The 21,254-nt window shown below is 39.6% G+C and overlaps 1 protein-coding gene across 2 annotated transcripts in view; it reads right to left on the reverse strand.

The window, feature by feature from the left end:
• Positions 1-21,254, reverse strand: part of LOC126425113 (zinc finger protein 501-like) — a 203,760-nt gene that overhangs the window by 110,400 nt on the left and 72,106 nt on the right. For both annotated transcript variants that reach the window (XM_050088043.1, XM_050088042.1), the window contains exons 3-4: positions 15,690-15,758; positions 11,335-11,439 (exon numbers count right to left, since the gene is read on the reverse strand). In XM_050088043.1, the coding sequence (XP_049944000.1) occupies positions 11,335-11,439; positions 15,690-15,758 (174 nt within the window). The remainder of the gene's footprint in view (positions 1-11,334; positions 11,440-15,689; positions 15,759-21,254) is intronic.

The following is a 21,254-nucleotide window of genomic DNA, read 5'->3' on the forward strand; positions in this document are numbered from 1 at the left end:
TTTATACAAATATTCACTGAAATACAGAAATACTGCAAATGTTCACTGGAAATACTACAGAAACAGAATAACATTTAGAAATATATGACAAATGAAATCAACCATTGAGAACACACAGGCAATGAATTTACTACTAGTAAAATAATAACACACACACACACACACACACACACACACACACATACACACACACACACACACACACACACACACACACACACACACACACACAGAGAGAGAGAGAGAGAGAGAGAGAGAGAGAGAGAGTCTGGCTTCAGCTGCCAGGGACTGTGATCATTTCCATGAGTGTGTATGACTGTTGTCTATATTCAACAAAGGCCTTCTTGGCTAAAAGCTCATTTTGTGACAGTCTTTTTGTTGTACCTATCTGCTACTCAGCATCTCGGCTATATGATGAGTAGCAACTATCCTTTTCTTAATATTGTTGCATATCATTCTGCATTTTCTATTACTACTAATAAAAGGTGTACATACATAAAAAGTATTAAATTTTTTTTGAGAAGTGTAACTGAAATATACTTATATACTGTAGTAGTATGGGTTACTATTTTTCCTATAAATGTTCTACACTCAAATAAATGTTCTACACTCAATTGTAGTATTTTCAACAGGAAGCAGCAGTTTTGTGTTTGGCAACTCAGCTTACACTTAGTTGGTAATATTTAATTTTTCATTTCTAGGAATTCTTGTATTGAATAGAAGCAATGCTTTGTTAGAAACACAATCAGTTTGTTTCTGATGCTGTATCTGGAGCAAGTTTTATTTGATCTGGAATCTTATAGTGTAACTATCACCAATGTGAATTACAGTTGTTTGTTATGATGTCCTTGAAACGATTTGGTGGATATTTGATCATCCTCTGGTATAACTTGTGCATCCTTGTTTTGGGTTAATTTTCCTTTTCTCATGAGGTATTCCTTGGTGAATAGCATTGTTTCTGGTAGCAGGTTTCAATATTCTTAGTCCATAGCACAATAATGTGAGTTTCTTTGATAAGTTGTTTACATATGTATCCCATTTTAAATGCTGTCAAACCCATAGATCCAAAAAATTTTTTGCATTTACATTTTCAATTTTATCATTATTAAAATTTACTTGGACAGTTTTCTGGCAGGATGAGACAATTAAATGGAAGTTGATACATACAGATTTTCCAGTATTAACAATTAGGCAGTATTGTTAGACTACTCAGGAAGCTCAGATGGTAGAGTACTTGCCCGCGAAAGGCAAAGGTCCCGAGTTTGAGTCTCGGTCGGGCACACAGTTTTAATCTGCCAGGAAGTTTCATACTCAGGAAGTCTTTTCATATAGTTATCAGACTCTGACTGAAGGTGTTCAGGACTAGGTCCAGTCAACACTATGTTTGTATCATCAGCAAATGGGATAGTTTTTTGAGGGCTCATGAGATCAAGAAGATCACCTACATAAAAGGAACACCATCTTTTATTGATCTTTGATCTGAGAAGAAAACCCTATTAATAATTTTGTTCCGTACATTAATATCATATTATTTAAAAACAAAGATTATGTGACTTACCATACAAAAGTGCTGGCAGGTCGATAGAAACACAAACAGACACATACATACACACAAAATTCTAGCTTTCGCAACCAACGGTTGCTTCTTCAGGAAAGAGGGAAAGAGAGGGAAAGACGAAAGGATGTGGGTTTTAAAGAAGAGGGTAAGGAGTCATTCCAATCCCGGGAGCGGAAAGACTTACTTGGGGGGGGGGGGGGGGGGGGGGGGGAAAGGATGGGTATACACTCGCACACACACATATATACAGACACAAGCAGACATATTAAAAGGCAAAGAGTTTGGGCAGAGATGTCAGTCGAGGCGGACGTGCAGAGGCAAAGATGTTGTTGAATGACAGGTGAGGTATGAGTGGCGGCAACTTGAAATTAGTGGAGATTGAGGCCTGGTGGATAACGGGAAGAGAGGATATATTGAAGAGCAAGTTCCCATCTCCGGAGTTCAGATAGGTTGGTGTTAGTGGGAAGTATCCAGATAACCCGGACGATGTAACACTGTGCCAAGATGTGCTGGCCGTGCACCAAGGCATGTTTAGCCACAGGGTGATCCTCATTACCAACAAACACTGTCTGCCTGTGTCCATTCATGCGAATGGGCAGTTTGTTGCTGGTCATTCCCACATAGAATGCGTCACAGTGTAGGCAGGTCAGTTGGTAAATCACATGGGTGCTTTCACACGTGGCTCTGCCTTTGATCGTGTGCACCTTCCGGGTTACAGGACTGGAGTAGGTGGTGGTGGGAGGGTGCATTGGACAGGTTTTACACCGGGGGTGGTTACAAGAGTAGGAGCCAGAGGGTAGGGAAGAAGGTTTGGGGATTTCATAGGGATGAACTAACAGGTTACGAAGGTTAGGTGGATGGTGGAAAGACACTCTTGGTGGAGTGGGGAGGATTTCATGAAGGATGGATCTCATTTCAGGGCAGGATTTGAGGAAGTCGTATCCCTGCTGGAGAGCCACATTCAGAGTCTGATCCAGTCCCGGAAAGTATCCTGTCACAAGTGGGGCACTTTGTGGTTCTTCTGTGGGAGTTTCTGGGTTTGAGAGGATGAGGAAGTGGCTCTGGTTATTTGCTTCTGTACCAGGTCGGGAGGGTAGTTGCGGGATGCGAAAGCTGTTGTCAGGTTGTTGGTGTAATGGTTCAGGGATTCCGGACTGGAGCACATTCGTTTGCCATGAAGACCTAGGCTGTAGGGAAGGGACCGTTTGATGTGGAATGGGTGGCAGCTGTCATAATGGAGATACTGTTGCTTGTTGGTGGGTCTGATATGGACGGACGTGTGAAGCTGGCCATTGGACAGGTGGAGGTCAATGTCAAGGAAAGTGGCATGGGATTTGGAGTAGGACCAGGTGAATCTGATGGAACCAAAGGAGTTGAGGTTGGAGAGGAAATTCTGGAGTTCTTCTTCACTGTGAGTCCAGATCGTGAAGATGTCATCAATAAATCTGTACCAAACTTTGGGTTGGCAGGCCTGGGTAACCAAGAAGGCTTCCTCTAAGCAACCCATGAATAGGTTGGCGTATGAGAGGGCCATCCTGGTACCCATGGCTGTTCCCTTTAATTGTTGGTATGTCTGGCCTTCAAAAGTGAAGAAGTTGTGGGTCAGGATGAAGCTGGCTAAGGTAATGAGGAAAGAGGTTTTAGGTAGGGTGGCAGGTGATCAGCGTGAAAGGAAGTGCTCCATCGCAGCGAGGTCCTGGACGTGCGGGATATTTGTGTGTAAGGAAGTGGCATCAATGGTTACAAGGATGGTTTCTGGGGGTAACAGATTGGATAAGGATTGCAGGCGTTCGAGAAAGTGGTTGGTGTCTTTGATGAAGGATGGGAGACTGCATGTAATGGGTTGAAGGTGTTGATCTACGTAGGCGGAGATACGTTCTGTGGGGGCTTGGTAACCAGCTACAATGGGGCGGCAGGGATGATTGGGTTTGTGAATTTTAGGAAGAAGGTACAAGGTAGGAGTGCGGGGTGTCAGTGGGGTTAGGAGGTTGATGGAGTCAGGTGAAAGGTTTTGTAGGGGGCCTAAGGTTCTGAGGATTCCTTGAAGCTCCACCTGGACATCAGGAATGGGATTACCTTGGCAAACTTTGTATGTGGTGTTGTCTGAAAGCTGACGCAGTCCCTCAGCCACATACTCCCGACGATCAAGTACCATGGTCGTGGAACCCCTGTCCGCCGGAAGAATGACGATGGATCGGTCAGCCTTCAGATCACGGATAGCCTGGGCTTCAGCAGTGGTGATGTTGGGAGTAGGATTAAGGTTTTTTAAGAAGGATTGAGAGGCAAGGCTGGAAGTCAGAAATTCCTGGAAGGTTTGGAGAGGGTGATTTTGAGGAAGAGGAGGTGGGTCCCGCTGTGACGGAGGACAGAACTGTTCCAGGCAGGGCTCAATTTGGATAGTGACTTGGGGAGTTGGATCATTAGGAGTAGGATTAGGATCATTTTTCTTCGTGGCAAAGTGATATTTCCAGCAGAGAGTAGGAGTGTAGGACAGTAAATCTTTGATGAGGGCTGTTTGGTTGAATCTGGGAGTGGGGCTGAAGGTGAGGCCTTTGGATAGGACAGAGGTTTCGGATTGGGAGAGAGGTTTGGAGGAAAGGTTAACTACTGAATTAGGGTGTTGTGGTTCCAGATTGTGTTGATTGGAATTTTGAGGTTTTGGAGGGAGTGGAGCTGGAAGTGGGAGATTGAGTAGATGGGAGAGACTGGGTTTGTGTGCAATGAGGTTGAGGTTTGCTGGAAAGCTCGTGAAGGGTGAGTGAGCTGCCTTTCTGGACGTGGGAAACCAGGAGATTGGATAATTTTTTGAGGTGGAGGGTGGCATGCTGTTCTAATTTGCGGTTGGCCTGTAGGAGGATGCTTTGAACAGCCGGCGTGGATGCGGGAGAGGAAAGATTGAGGATTTTTATTAAGGATAGGAGTTGACGGGTGTGTTCATTGGCTGAGTTGATGTGTAGGTGAAGGATTAGGTGGGTGAGGACAATGGATTGTTCAGTTTGGAACTGGTATAGGGACTGATGGAAAGAAGGGTTGCAGCCAGAGATGGGAATTTTAAGTGTGAGGCCTTTGGGGGTAATTCCAAATGTCAGACAAGCCTGAGAAAATAAAATATGGGAGCGTAATCTGGCTAGGGCGAAGGCATGTTTGCGGAGGGAATGTAAATAAAACTTAATGGGGTCGTTGTGGGGGTGTTGTGATGGTGACATGGTTTTAGAAGGTGGAAAGTGTAACATGAGGCTGAAATGAAAATGAAAAAAATATATATATGGGAACTAGAAAGCAACTGGAGATCTGGTGTGAAAAAAGGCGAAAAAGTGTTGGTTATGTTGATCCTGTGGTGAACTTAGGTTGGTAGACAACGATGTGCATAAAGGTTAGGTGGTTGTGTTGCCGCCAAAACACCTTAAAGGGTGGAGAAATTCGGGAAAATTTCGAAAAAACTATTTGTAAATGTATTAAAAGGAGTGGTTTTGTGGTGGCAGATTATGAGAATGAGGCTAACAATTGTCTGACGAAGAAATAATGATGTTAAAACCTGTGGGAAGCAGTTAAAAATGATCAATGATGTTTGAAAAAACAGAAATGGAAATAAAGCGAAAGTTATTAGAACTAGCTGAAATGGTTGTTTAATAGGTGAAAGGAACTGTTTGTGAACTAGAAACGGTGGATTTTATAGCGGCGGTAGTGTTGAAAGCAGGAAAAAAATTTTTTTGGTTATGGTTTGGAAGTAGGTTACGTATTATTACGTATTACATATTATTGAGTATATATCAGCGGGATAAAATTGTATAGTAGATTACGCTAAAAAGGAGATTGGCACAGTGTTACACCGTCCGGGTTATCTGGATACTTCCGACTAACAGCAACCTATCTGAACTCCGGAGATGGGAACTTGCTCTTCAATATATCCTCTCTTCCCGTTATCCACCAGGCCTCAATCTCCGCTAATTTCAAGTTGCCGCTATTCATACCTCACTTGTCATTCAACAACATCTTTGCCTCTGCACGTCCGCCTCGACTGACATCTCTGCCCAAACTCTTTGCCTTTTAATATGTCTGCTTGTGTCTCTATATGTGTGGATGGATATGTGTGTGTGTGTGTGAGTGTATAACCGTCCTTTTTTTCCCCAAGGTAAGTCTTTCCGCTCCCGGGATTGGAATGACTCCTTACCCTCTCCTTTAAAACCCACATCCTTTCGTCTTTCCCTCTCCTTCCCTCTTTCCTGATGAAGCAACTGTTGGTTGCGAAAGCTAGAATTTTGTGTGTATGTATGTGTCTGTCTGTGTTTCTATCGACCTGCCAGCGCTTTCGTATGGTAAGTCACATCATCTTTGTTTTTAAATATATTTTTCCCATGTGGAATGTTTCCCTATTATATTAATATCATATTAATGTGATACCTTCTGTCTGCAGTTCTGTAAGAGCACAACCAATTATGTGCCACACATCTTATTCCTCTTCTTTCATATATATTGAGCAGCATTTAATGACCTAATATATCAAAAGCTTTAGAGAGATCTAAGAGCATAACTGCAGCTATATTATGCTGGTCATTTGATTTTTGTTGAATGCTGGTAGGTGCTTGATTATTTATGAAATTTATGTCTGCCATAAAAAAGTTTTTCCAGAATTTTTGAAGAGATGCTTAATATGGACAAAGGTCAATAACTGGATACTAAACCAGGGAAACCTTTCTTTAATAATGGTGAGGCTTCCTCTGTTTTGAGAGCATCTGGAAAGATGGCAATTTTTAATGAATGGTGGAAGATGGTTGATAATTGCTTTACTATGAGGGCACCACACACTTAATATATAGTCAGGTACTTCATCATAGCCACTAGAGGTATTTCATTGGGGTCTGTTTCAGAAACAAACATATTAGTTTTAGTGGTGTTTGACATACTGGTGGAACTTGAGAACGGTGCCTTGCAGTTAGACTGAATGCACCCTTTGGCTAGTGGGGTGAAATATTCATTGAATTTGTTTAGAACTGTATGTGGCTCTGTGACCTTATTTAGGTGTTAAATGAAAAGTTTCTTTTTTAATAACTTTCCACATGGCTTTCATTTTGTTTGAAGTGTTGCTTACGAAACTGTCATTTCATACAAGTTTTGCCTGTCTAATAACTCTTTTGTAGGCTTTACAACAGTCAGAAAAATCTTAAGTGACTTTATATTTTTTGCAGAATTATTGCAGAAATCTGTTCCTCTTACTAGAAAGTTTGATGCCTTCTGTTACCCAAGAATTTCCATTTTTATTGCTTGAAATTTTTGTTTCAAGAGGAAATTCTGTATTAAAATAATAAAAGAAATTATTGAGAAAGCTTAAGAACATACTTTCAACAGTGGTTTGCATACAAATACTTCCCCAATTTTTCTTGACTGATAAGAAATTAAAAATCCTAATACTGTTCACAGAAAAGGGTTCTTCTTTGAGCTACTTTTTTAGGGCTTATTTTACTTTTTCTCATATCAATGTTCAGTATCAGAGCATCATGGTTACTGTACCCCATGCATAGTACTTCACCAGTAAATATGGAGCTAGTGTCAGTTATCAATATTTGGTCAATTATTGAACATGTCTGCTCAGTTGATCTTGTTGGAGAATATATTGTGTGAATCATATTGAATGATTTGCTCATGTTTATCAAAGCATGTGTAATATCAATATTTTTTGAAAAATCAATGTTAAAATTGCAACAAAGTATTATTTTCAAATTTAATTACCTGACACTATTTTGCAGAACTTCTAATTTGGTCATAAAGATGGGAATATTACTTCTTGATGATCTACAGTGAAGCACCAAAGAAACTGGTATAGGCATGTGAATTCAAATACAGAGATATGTAAACAGGCAGGATACAGTGCTGCAGTCGGCAACATCTATATAAGACAATATGTGTATGGTGCAGTTCTTAGATCTGTTACTGCTGCTACAATGGCAGGTTATCAAGATTTAAGTGAGTTTGAATGTGGTGTTATAGTCAGTGCACAGGCAATGGGGCACAGCATCTCTGAGGTAGTGATGAAATGGGAATTTTCCCATACGACCATTTCATGAGTGTGCAGTGAATATCAGGAATACAGTAAAACTTCAAATCTCCAATATCATTGCGGTTCGAAAAAGATTCTGCAAGAGTGGGGCCAATGACAACGGAAGAGAATTGTTCAGCATGACAGAAGTGCAACCCTTCCACAAATTGCTGCAGATTTCAATGCTGGGCCATCAACAAGTGTCAGCATGCACACCACTCAACAAAATATTACAGGCTTTCTGAGCTATAGGCCCACTCATGTACCCTTGATGACTGCATGACATGAAGCTTTATGCCTTGCCTGGGCCTGTCAACACCGACATTGGACTTTTGATGACTGAAAACGAGTTAACTGGTTGGATGAGTCTCATTTTGAATTGTATCGAGTGGACGGCCATGTACGGGTATGGAGACAACCTCATGAATCCATGGATCCAGCATGTTGGTAGGGGATTGTTCAAGCTGGTGGAAGCTCTGTAATGGTGAGGGGTGTGTGCAGTTAGAGTGATATTGGTCCCATGATATGACTAGATATGAGTCTGACAGGTGACACATACATAAGTGTCCTATCTGATTGCCTGCATTCACGTCCATTGTGCATTCCTATGGACTTGGGCAATTACAGCTGGACTATGCGACACCCCAAGCATCCAGAATTGCTACATATGTGCGATGCCTTGGAAAATGCTGTTCAGAAGAGGTCTCCACTCCCTCATACTCTTACGGATTTATGGACAGTCCTGCAGGATTCATGGTGTCCATTCCCTCCAGAACTACTTCACCTATTAGACAAGTCCAGGCCACATCGTGTTGCGGCACTTCTGCATACTAGAGGGGGCCCTGCACGATATTAGGCAGGTGTACCAGTTTTGTTGGCTCTTCAGTGTATATACATTTATAATTACTTGGTTTAATTCAGGCAGCTTAAACGTAGAAAACTCAGAGTCCTTATCTACTTATAGTGCACAATGTTTATTTTGCCCTACCTCACAAAATTATATCTGGACTTTTACGAAGATGGCAGTACCATCATGTGCAGAGAATTGCCTACAATAGGAGCTGGTTAGTGAGTACCATAGAACAGTGGTTAACTTAATTTCTTCTTTTCTCAGTCAGTACTCATTAGTACTTACTACACCTGCATTTATCTCAGACTGAAATAACACTGTAGCATTGTAATTTCATTTCTGATCAACTGGAAATTATTATGTAATACAAGAAATATTTGGCTTTGTGGCTTCTCAGTTAAATGTTCAATTAAATCCTTTTCTACAGACATCACTGACAAAACACTTACACTAAAAATCTGCAGAGTTGTTATTTTTGTATGTGGCTTCTTGCATACAATTTTTAGCAGACAAGATGATTTTGAGTGGTTGACACTGTCCTGCTTCTGTCAACACTTCTGTTTTTTCCAGTCTAAACCATTTTTTAAATTTGTGTTTGTCTGGCTGTTCTGAAATATGGGATTGTTTTCTTTAGGGTTTCACTTCATAGTTTTTCTGCTAGTTGCTCTTTTCCCGACATATTTAAATGTAGCCAATGAGTTATATATGAAATTTTCTTCCTATATTATATGTATCAATCATCTCTATGTTATGAAAGGTAGAACATATTCCTGAGGTTAGTTTGTTTGTATAGAAAATTTCTTAGCTGAGCCACGACCAGCAAGGAAAAGCATAATGAGGAGGAATGTTAACAATGAGTATATTTACATGTAATAAGTTGTTTTAACATTTCCTAATTTATTTTGTAGATTTATTCATTTCATTCACTTGTACTTCCTTTGAACCACCTAGAAGTATAACAGAATCACATTTACTTAAGCTTGATATTTCACTAGAGTTTGTTGGTTCATTTATCTCTAAAAACTGCACTTCTGGTTCTACAAAACCAGTTACCGTTAAATTACATTTATCTTGTAATAATGCAGCAATTTCACATCCATGGCTGTCACAAACATACTAATATTTTTGTTTAGCTCTGTTTTTGGGTTAACTGACTTTGAAACTTGTATTTGCTCTGTAGATACATTCTGTTTTTGCACATTTGCTAACTTTCATACAAAAATCAACCTGTATTAAATTTACATTCTTGGGAACAAATTTGTTATATGCACCACATCAGGAGTGTATTTACAATTGAGATTGTTGTTCTGAGGTAAAGTGTCAAGATGGTTTTTAGTACATATGTTAGGTCCTCACACTTTTTATTTTTTAGGGTTAATCACCACATTTCACTTTACTAAACAGTAAATGACAGCATCACCTGCAAACGATCTAAGATGGCTTTTCAGAATGTCACCTAAATTCTTTACATAGATTAAGAACAGCTGAAAGCCAATAAGACTTCCTTGGTGAATACCAAAAATAACTTCAGTTTCACTAGATGGCTTCCCATCAATTACTACGAACTGTGATCAATTTGACTGGAAATTAGGAGTCAAGTCACATAACTGCCAATCTACTTCACACAGGCACACAGTTCGATAGAAGCCACTGGTGAAAAATGGGATCAAACACCTTACTGATATCTACAATTGTGGAATCAACTTAAGATCCACTGTCAATAGCACCCATTACTTCATCTAAATAAGGAAGCAGTTGTAAGCTAGGCCAAAGAAAAACTTCCAAAAGTGAATATTTCTGAAAATTACACATGTAATATGATCCATATCTCAAGTATTTGTTTCCAGGCACAACTAAATTGGGCTTTTTTCCCTTGTTTTGACCAGTACTTTCTGCTTTAAGAATATGGAACACTTATTTTGAAAAACCCTATATACACTTATTTAAGATATATAAAGCACTGACTGTTGCACCTTTTTGTTCTTAAAAGCCCCTTCCCACTAAACTACTACAAGAAAATTCAGCATTATACAGGCAACTGCTTGAAATAAAATTTGAACTTTGTCTAATATAGTTGTTGGTGAACCTTCTGTGTTGTATGGTCATTGTCTATGAAACTTTTTTTTTCTTAAGATTTTGTTCAGAGCTGCGATTCCACCTTAATCAGGTGTTGGAGAGTGACATAAGTAAAAAGAGTGGTGGTCAACAGAGACAATCCTTGTCAAAGGTAAAACTAAACTATCAAACTGTCATCTGTGAAAGGCAGAACTTGTTTATCAGTTCTGTAGATCTACTGTCAGTGTATCACTCAGTTCCATGACTTCTGCTTTTCTCATAAAATTGTCTCCATGTTTATATAAATTTTGATGGCCTCTCCATAGAGCCATGGACAATAGTTCATAAGTGTAGATAAAATTCTGGTTTTATGAAGTTTCACTTCATGGTTGCTTGAGTGAAGAGCGTGCTCTGCTACAGCTGATTTTTCGACTTTCTCTAGTCAGCAAAGACTTCTGTGTCCCTGCAGGAATATATTCCAGCAAAGAAGGATATTTATCCTTTACAGATCTGAGCACTTGATGTATTTTCTTGGTTGATCTAAAAATTAATATGATGTTATGTTTCTGTAAACTCTTACTGAACTAATTCGTTAATTGTTTCACCCTTGGCCTTTGACCTCTTTTTGTTACTTGGTCACTGAAGCCTATTTACTCCTTTCCTGGGAAGCCCATTTCAGACAATTTAATTTGTCATTTAGGTCTCATATCAAGCAAAGTTTTTGGCTCTCTCGACAAGACTTTTAATGGCATTCCCTATTTGCTGTAGATGCTGGTTGGAGTTCTGATGTAAATATCTGCCTTCACCATACCAGTGGCCACTGGGAACACTACTTACCTGTCTGTCTTCCTCACACACTGGCTCCTCTTCATCTTCCTCATTTTCTGTTTTATCAATATTGTATGTGCCAGGCCCAAGAAAATCGTCTGAAGATGAACTTTCCTGAAACAGTTTAAGAAAATGCTATGTAAGGTGAGAGATAGGACACACCACACTTTCAAGCAAAATAACAGACAAATAATTAGTTCACTTCTTTTGCTTTCAATCTAACAAATGGCTCTGAGGAAGTGATCACAAATATGAATGTGGTACTATTCACACATCAAATAGCAAATTACACCACTGCTGTCTCCATCTAGTCCTGTTCTATGCTAACTGCCTCATAGCCTGGCATCTGACACTTGTCACTTCATGTAACACATTTACACTTCCCTTCCTGTATTCTTCTGTCCTTCCAATGTACCTACAACAGCAACTGTTAGAACCCCTTTTCTTCACAGTATTTGTCATGACCAATCTACATTTAAACAATCTTTTTCCTAACTCCAACCCAAATTTTCTGCATAATAAATGCTTCTTTTTTTGGAAAGCATAAAAGTCACTCCAGTTATTAATCTCATTTATTCTTCACTCATCCAGTTATCAGTTAGCATGCTACCCAAATAGCTGTACAGTTTAATACCAACTCACCTGTATATGAACGGAATGGCACATCACAGCAAACAGAGGTGTATTTACACAACACAGAACATACCTACTGCGTTACAGTGGTTGGACACAAAGCATATAGCAGTGGTGAACACAGCCATATACTGACTGATTTACTTGAAATGTGCAGTAGTGGGAACACAGTAGTCTACACCAAGCCTGTTCAGGAGGTGGTTAGGCGAGCACAAGTGCTCACGCTTGCTTGCCGTCTGGACAGTGAGCACTCATGATAAAATGTGCTTGTCTGACATTATTATATAATGCAAAGGAAATGGAAAATGTGGGCAGTTTTCAGAGGAATGGCTGTGTGTTACACCTGCCATAGCCTTAGACACGAGAACATACTCATACTTATAAGCACAATGCTTAAAGTGGAGAGTAGGTCTTTGTAAGTCAATGGAGATGACAGTGCAGGATTGCTACCTACAATTGTAGCTTACAGACCCACAGTGTGACAGACAGTTGCATGATAAATTTTGTAATAAAATAGCCACAGTGTGACAGACAGTTGCATGATAAATTTTGTAGTAAAATAGCCACAGTGTGACAGACAGATGGGTGATAAATTTTGTAATGAAATAGGTCTTGTGGACTCATATAAAAATTTCCATCATAAATTTCCAAGACTTCACAGGTCTGATGTTATGATCATGTCAATGTTTACACCAACATACTCATATGAGCAACTTTTTTCTACAGTGAAGAGAATGAAATTTACCCATGGAAACTAGCTCATCGACTGCAACTTAAGAGCTTATCTTCACATTAGCAGTGGATGGACAGCAGTAACAGGCATCCATGCTTTACAGAAAAGCAAAATAAGTAGAATTCATTGACATCCATCATTTTATGTCAAACATGTGAATAAAACAGTCACAAGATACAAGCTGAAGTCAAACTTTGTCCAAAAACAACATTCATTATAAGGCTGAATCAGTCATAAGAAATAACATGTTTTGTAGTTAGCTGCTCAATGTTCTTATCAGCATAAATTAAAAGAAATGTCACTGCAACAGTCTTAGGGAATCAGTTTGCTATGAAAGGTGTTATTCCACCACAGTGTAATGGCAAATCTCTGTAGATTTAACATCAGTGGTCAATGACAATAATTTCTCATGCCAAGCAGCCTCATTCTGATACCCCTTCTCCTCCCCTCTATTGCCTTCCCCAACCACCACCATTACTCGTCATGACCCGGAAGGTTGCTCACTGCTGAGGCACAAGTGTGAACCAGCTCACACAGATTGGTGAGCATGTTCAGTCTAGACAGAGCAAAACACTGGGAGAACATTTTTTTCTTTCTTTCTTTTAGCACTTGACTTCTCTTACAACCAGCAATAATTGTGGTGATCACAAAACAAATTTTCCAGAGCAGCAAGTTTCACACCATTTCACAGGGAAATTACAACTTGTCCCCAATGGGGAGGAAGTGCGGGAAGTTCAAATAGATGGAGTGAACTGACTGCTTCTGTTTTCATCAGAAGTTTTTGATACAAAAATTCCAAGAAATGATTGTATTTGTGTGTACTACAGAGGGATTAGAAACATAGGTCAGAAAAAATGTTTAAAATCTGCTACTATCTTTTGATTTCTAGGGAACAGAACATCCAAATTTATAATAGCGATTTGTGCATAAAACTGATTTTATGTTAAGTAATATGTAAGTAGGTTTTGTTTTCTAATCTGTTGAATCTGTTAGAAAGGAACAAAAGCTATGCCAATTTACAGATAACACCAGCACCTTAATTACAGGTAGTGCCAAAGAAATCTTTGGAAACAACGTTAACATTGTCACAGAGAATGTAGTAGAGTACGTTGATGCAGACAGTGTGATTGTAAAGCTGAAAAAAAATTGTTGCAATGGACACTAGCTAATCCCCATATAGATATAATCGAACAAACAATTGAAAAAAAAAAAAAACAAAAAAAAGATAATACAAAGTTTTCCAGTATCTGGATACAACAGAATATAAAATGGAATAAACATGTAGACTACATAAACAGAAAACTGAACAAAACACGTTTCATAATATATCATAGTTATAATTACTGTGTATCATATGATAATCCCAGGACTTTACATTTTACTTGTATTCAGTCAATATTGAAAAATGGTGGTGCATTTCAGGGACACTGAGGAGCAAGTTTGAGATCATTTAGATTAAAGGAAAAGATTATTCAAGACGGAAGATTATTGTGTTAGCCACTATTTAAGAAAAATGAAGTACTGCATCTTCCATGTCTTTACTTAATAGAAAATTTAATTATTATGAAACAAAAATCAAACAGTAGCAGGCCATACATCACCTGTAATGAATCTGTACAGAATTTCAAATCAACACTGACAGATTACTTAGTCAAGCACTGCTTCTACACTGCAAGACAGTATCTACAAAAACAAAACTGCAGCACAATTTGGGTAAAGTACTTTTTGAAGTGATCACCATATCAAAAATCTACAGATACCAGTCTTTGAATGTTGGCACTGTTTTTTTGAAGTGATCACCATATCAAAAACCTACAGATACCAGTCTTTGAATGCTGGCACTGTTTTGACCAGAACTGAGGTTGGAATCTTCCTACACATAGGTCAGGGGGCCTGAAGATGTTTCAATGTATCACTGAAACTGGTATCCCAATAAAATAACAGTTTAGAAATTTAGATGCCTGAAAGGTGTTTGATTAGAAATTTTGTACTGAACAGCTGAGGTCCTGCAACAATCTCTGAAAAGATGGACATACAGAGACTTAAGAGTTTTTATTTCTACTTCTTAACTTCAATCCCCTTTCCAAGTTTCTCCTTTGTTTCTTTTACTGCTTGATCAATACAAAGATTTAATAACACTGGGAGTAGGATACAATCCTATCTCAGTGCTTTCTCAAGTAATGATTATCTTTCGTGTCCTTTGACTCATATAACTGCAGTACGATTTCAGTACAAGTTGTACAAATAATCTTTTGCTCCCTGGACTTTACCTTCAAATAGGCTTTTCCAGTCTTCATTGTCAAAAGTTTTTTCTATATCTACAAATCTTATAAAGCACATTCTTCAACTGATCTTCTAAGATAGGCGTAGGGTCAGTGTTACCATGTGTGTTCCTACATTTCTCCAGAACTTAGCCGATCTTCCCCGAGGTTTTCCATTTTTCTGTAGATAATTTGTGTCAGTACTTTGAAACCAAGAGTTATTAAAATCATGGTTGGTAACTTTCACACATATCAGTATCTGGCTTCTTTGGAATTGGAATGATTACATTTTTCTTGTAGTACAAGGATATTTTGTCACACTCATATATCTTGCACAACAGGTAGGATAGTTGTGCCAAGTATCTCAAGAATTCTGAGGGAATGTTGTCTACTTCAGGGGCTTTGTTTCAACACAGATCTTTTAATGCTCTGTCTAATTCTTCTCACAGTATCATTGCTCCAATGTCATATTCAAATACTTCCCTTTCCTTTTCTATAAAATTGCCTTGAAGTTCATCTCCCTTGTATGATCCCTCTATACAGTTCTTCCACAACTCAAATTTCCCTTTTTTTCACAGCACTGGCTGGCAACCAGTGTTCTTGATATTCATACAGTTGCTACTCTTTTCATCACAGAGAATAAACAGACAAACATATAACTAAATTACTATTGAGTGCTATGCAATGCAACTATCCACAGCAAAATAAAAATAATACAGAAGTACAGATGCACTCACCTCTTTAGCAATGCTTAGTGGGTCCTGTGGACTGTCGTGACCATCAGGCATCTCCCACTCCAGCAGACACTGAAAAGGAGCACAATCTCATTGTGAGCTTCAATGTTCATATACATGCCAAAGTCATGTTATCACCAATATCCACATTTTTATGTGCAATGTTAAGCAAATTACATATGAAGAGCCAGCTCTATGTAATTTGGTGCCCTCGAAAACCATTAAATATGATTCCTCCACCCTCATCTAAAAATTTAAATTTAAATACTTCATTACACATATGCATAATACACTAAAAAAACAGGATACACCATGAAGGAATTATCCAAGTGGGATGGAAATTGGTAGATGTGATGTACAAGTGTAGACAAACAAATCATTACACTTTCAGGAAAAAAATGGGTGATTTATTCACAATACAGATCTTCAGTAATTCAGAAAGACAAAAATGCTTCCACATCTGGCCCATCTAAAAACTGAAATTTAAAGTCTTTGTTAGACGTATGCATAATGTACTCCTTTTAAAAAAGTGATGCACAATGAAGGAATTATACAGATGGGATTTACAGGTACAGACAAGCAAATCACTACAATTTCAGAAAAAATGGATGATTCATTCAAGATACAGAACTTCACAAACTGAGAAAGTCAAAAACACATTGGTTCACCTCTGGCCCTTATACAAGCAGTTATTCATCTTGGCATTGATTGATGGAGCTGTTTTGATGCCCTCTTGAGGGATATTGTGTGAAATTCTGTCCAATTGGCACATTAGCTGGTTGGAGGAACCTGCCCATAATGCTCCAAACATTGCCAATTGGAGGGAGATGTGCCAATCTTGCTGGCCAAGGTAGGATTTGGCAAGGAGGAAGACAAGCAGTAGAAAGTCTCACTGTGGGTGGGCATTATTTTGCTGAAATGTATGACCAGAATGGATTGCCATGAAGGGCAACAAAATGGGGCCTAGCATATCACTGATGTACTTATATGCAGTACAGGTGTTGTGGATGACAATCAAAGGGGCCCTGTTAAGAAATGAAGTGGCACCCCAGACCATCACTCCTGTCTGTCAGGCCACATGGTAGATGACAGTCAGGTTGTATCTTACCACTGTCTGGGGCACTTCCTTCCATGTTTTCACAGATCACTGGGACTCAGTTTGAAGTGGGACTTATCACAGAAGACAATTTTACTTCAGTCAATGAGATTACAAGCTAAATGTGCCTGACACCACTGACTACAGGCCAGTTGATAACAGAAGTCAAAGGTAGATGATACAAGGGGGCCCATGAGCTCTGCCCCCTTTCTGTAAGCCACCTATTAATGGTCCTTGTGGTCACTTAAGCACCAGTTGCACACTGGGCAGATGATGGTGAATCTGGGGCTCTAAGTGCCTCTCCGACAACAACTTGGTCTTCATATCCTGTTGCCTCTCTAGGCCAACCACTTCCATCTTGACACTGTGTTCAGCCACGTTTCACCCATTCCTGGCAACATCTTCAAATAGCAGCTTTGTTCCTATTCAAGTGTTGAGAAATTCACTGATTGCTCCAACTGGCTTCTTTGAGATCATCTACATGCCCTCTCTCAGATGCCATAGCTGTCTTTATTGTTCACAGGCCTGTCTGCGAGGCATAGTTACTGTCCAAGGCAGTACACAGAATGAAATTCACAAAGACTTCATGTCCTGGTGTCAACATGCAACCACTTAATCCTTGCCACCTGCACAATGAAACTGTACTGCAGCATCACACATTCACCCACTGGCTGTCAAAGTTTACAGTTTTGCATTTTCTTTCAATACTTGTATGAATATCAGTTTGTGACAAATCTGTATAACTCCTTCATGGTGTGTTGTTTTGGAGTCTACAATGATTTCTACACAAACTGAGTGTTGAACAGCAGCTGTCAGAATGTGCCAGCCAAAGATACTTGTACTTACTAGACACTATGTTGTATTTCTACTTCTACATAGTATGGAATACAGAAAGAATGACTGTTTAAGTGTCACCACAGTGAATGGAAATGCAAACAAGCATTCACAAACAATTCAGCAGGATTCACTAGTGTTTGCTCCTACCTGTTAACAAGTATATAGGGAACAGAATACGAGAGAAACCCCCTCCCCCCCCCCCCCCCCCCCCCATATTTGTGCTAATATTCACTATTCATGTTTCAATCAACACAACACTAGTTATAGCTGTGATGCAAAATGTTTGTTATTGAAGTAACATTATTTTCCATGCTGAGTGTGCTGTTTTTGACAAAACATAAAATGCATAGAAAAACAAGGCAGTGCACTTTGAATAGAACTGCAGCCCCACTTTTCATTATAATCATTCCAAAATGTCACACACACTATTTGACACTTTTTGTTTTATTTTCATTACAACTGAGAAGGAAATTTTAAAGCAGAACACTAATTACTGATGAATATTGTAGCTTCAAGACAGGCAAGCATTTACACTCTGTTTATTAGCAACAGGAGACATTTATGTTCAAAATGCTTCACAGTTTAATCCTTGCTATATCTCAGACAGCTGCTGATGTCTACAGTGATACATGAAAAGCACTTAAAGACTTTTATTACAGTATGTCAGCCGGAACATTATGACCAACAACCCATTATTGATATAAACCTGACCAGACGATAGCAGTGTCACCTGGTGAGGAATGACTGCTACTCAGGCACATCCACGGTGCATGTAGTATCAGTACGTATGCTATCTGTGTGTAGAATTCAGAAGGTGAGTGATCTATCCGAGTTTCACCATGGGCAGATTTTGATGGCCCAGAGGCTCAGCATGAGCACTTTTGAAACTGCACGACTTGTCAGGTGTTCGATGAGTGCCGTGGTGAGTGTGCTCAACATGTGGTGAAACTGTGTTCAAACACTGTGGGGTTGGGTGGCCACCACTCATTACAGATGTTGGGCAACATAGGCTCTGCAGACTGGTAAAATCAGGGTAGGTGGCAAACTGGGGTGGAACTAACATCTGACTTCAATGCTGGGCAGAGTACAAGTGTGTCTGAACACACAGTGCACTGAACACTCCTGACAATGGGGCTCTGCAGCTGATGACCCAAGCACGTGCCAATGTTAATACCATGACATCAGCAACTACGACTGAAATGGGCATGTGACCATCAGCTCTGGACATCAGCACCGTAGCAGAACACTGCACTGTCTGATGAATCCCAATGCCCTCTTCATCATGTCGATCGGAGGGCATAAATCTGTTGTCTTCCAGGGAAACAGCTCCTTGAAACCCGTACTGCAAGATGGAGACAAGACAGTGGCGGCTCCATTATGCTCTGTGGAACATTCACATGGACATTCATTGGTCCAGTGGAGCTTGTGTAAGGCAGCATGACAGCCCACGAGTATCATATACTGATTTCAGGCCACATACACCCCTTCATGATCAACATGTTTCCTGATGGCAGTGGCATTTTTCAACAAGATAATGTACCTCATCAAAAGTCCAGGAGTGAGGTGATGTGGCTCGAGGAACACAGTGGCAAGTTGCAATTGATGTGCTGCCCCCCCCCCCCTCCACCCCCCACTGCGTCCCTGACTCATCATATCTGAACCTGATCAAACCTATCTGAGATGAGATTGTATGTGGTGTCAGAGATCACACACCCACTCTGGAGAATTTATGGATACGGTGCCAAATCCCTCCAGCGGCCTACCAAAGCCCCACCACTTCCATGCCATGAAGCATCACCACTGTTAACCATGCCAAATGTGGACATTCTGGTTATTAGGTAGGTGTTCATAATGTTTTGGCTGATCAGTGTATACAGAAGTTTATGTCAATAAACTATGAGTAATGAAATGTGAATTATACATACAATGCATCACATATGCTACATGATGAAATATGCTATAGCAATTGTTAGACAGTAGATAGCATGATTGGCAGAAAGTAATTTTTATTTATTTAGTTATTGCATCAAAAACCTCTAAAATAACAGTGAGACATTAATCATCTAATTAAAGCTTCCATGAGTGTAAGCAGTGAGAATGATGAGATCTGTCATATAATTTTTACTTTAATTACATAACAGATTCATATTTATACTTGTTTACATTTGCACTATTCCTTTTTAATAAGACAAAATACAAAGCTTGTGCTTATACACTGTTCCTGTCTCATCTCATGGTAGCACCTAATAAATTTATGGTCTTTCTCACCTCTTGAGGTGAACATACAAGTGCTTTAGCAATTTTTCTGTGACATTTGTGCTGGGGATTTTTCGGATTCCACAAATATCTATATCTATTTCCTTCTTCTATCAACATTACATTCTTTTCAGACCATTCCATCATTCAGCCAACCAATGTCAATGACAAAACTAGTTCCAATGCAAAAAAGCAGCCAAATAAATCAGGCAAATGCTCTCTCTGCCACTAGTGTGGAAGCAGAGAGCACACAAACTTTAATGGTTGGCTGAAAGACCAACACCCAAGGGATGATGAGGAAGCAGTAAATGCAAACCAAATATGATCAAATGCTGTTTGCCTGTGCTTGTCTATGGCTTATGCCAGAGGAAAGTCTTGTTCACTGATGATCGTTCACAATAGATCACTCCAGAGTAATCTCACTTTTCAATGCCTCTGCATAAGTCGCAATTAGTCTCGCATGATAATTGATATCCATCTTCACATATCTGCCATTTCAGGTTTTTCAACATTTCTTTCCCACCTTCCTATGAGTCAAACAAACAAATAATACTGCTCTCCTTTGTATATTTTCAGTGTCCCCTGTTAGTCTTATTTAAATGGGACCTACATATTTGAACAATATTCTAAGATGGGAGATGGATTTGTATGCAGTCTTCTTTGTAGACTGCCTGCATTTTTCAGTATCCTGTCGATAAACCTGCCTTGCCCACAACCAATGCTATGCGGCCACTGCATTTCATATCCCTATGAATTGTTAGACCCAGGTATTTGTATGAGCTGGATGATTCCAACTGTAGTTCACTGATGTTGCAGTCACAGAAAAATACTTTTCTGATTTTGCGAAGTGCCTAATTTTAGCCATTGATGTTGTAGTCATAGTAAAATACTTTATGAACAATTGAATGTGCAGGATGGAATAACAACAATATCTCCAAAAATGCAAGAGTCTCACTGAGGTCTTCACAGATTGAAATTACCCTCTCAAACTTGTCCAGAAACACATCTCCAATGGCTTGTCTCTTCTTTCACCTACCACCTTCCACATATCCACTGTCTGGCCACAAAGGAGCACTCCTCTCATGACTTAGTACCACCCAGGACTGGACCAGCTATCAGGTTTCGACTACCTCTCGTTGTGCCCTGAAATGAGAAATGTTCTACCCAATAATCTTCCTACTCTTCCCACAGTGGAATTCCATCACCCACTGAACATGTGCAATATCCTTGTTTATCCCTACTCCACCCCAGGTGCAAACTCCCCACCCCATGGCTCACATCGCTGCAACAGACCTAGATGTAAGACCTGTCCCATACATCCTTCCACCATCACCTACTCCATACCTGTGAAAGCAATCACGTGACCAACAAATTAATCT

The sequence above is a fragment of the Schistocerca serialis genome, chromosome 10, assembly GCF_023864345.2.
Source record: "Schistocerca serialis cubense isolate TAMUIC-IGC-003099 chromosome 10, iqSchSeri2.2, whole genome shotgun sequence".
In the NCBI taxonomy this organism is placed as follows: Eukaryota; Metazoa; Arthropoda; class Insecta; order Orthoptera; family Acrididae; genus Schistocerca; species Schistocerca serialis.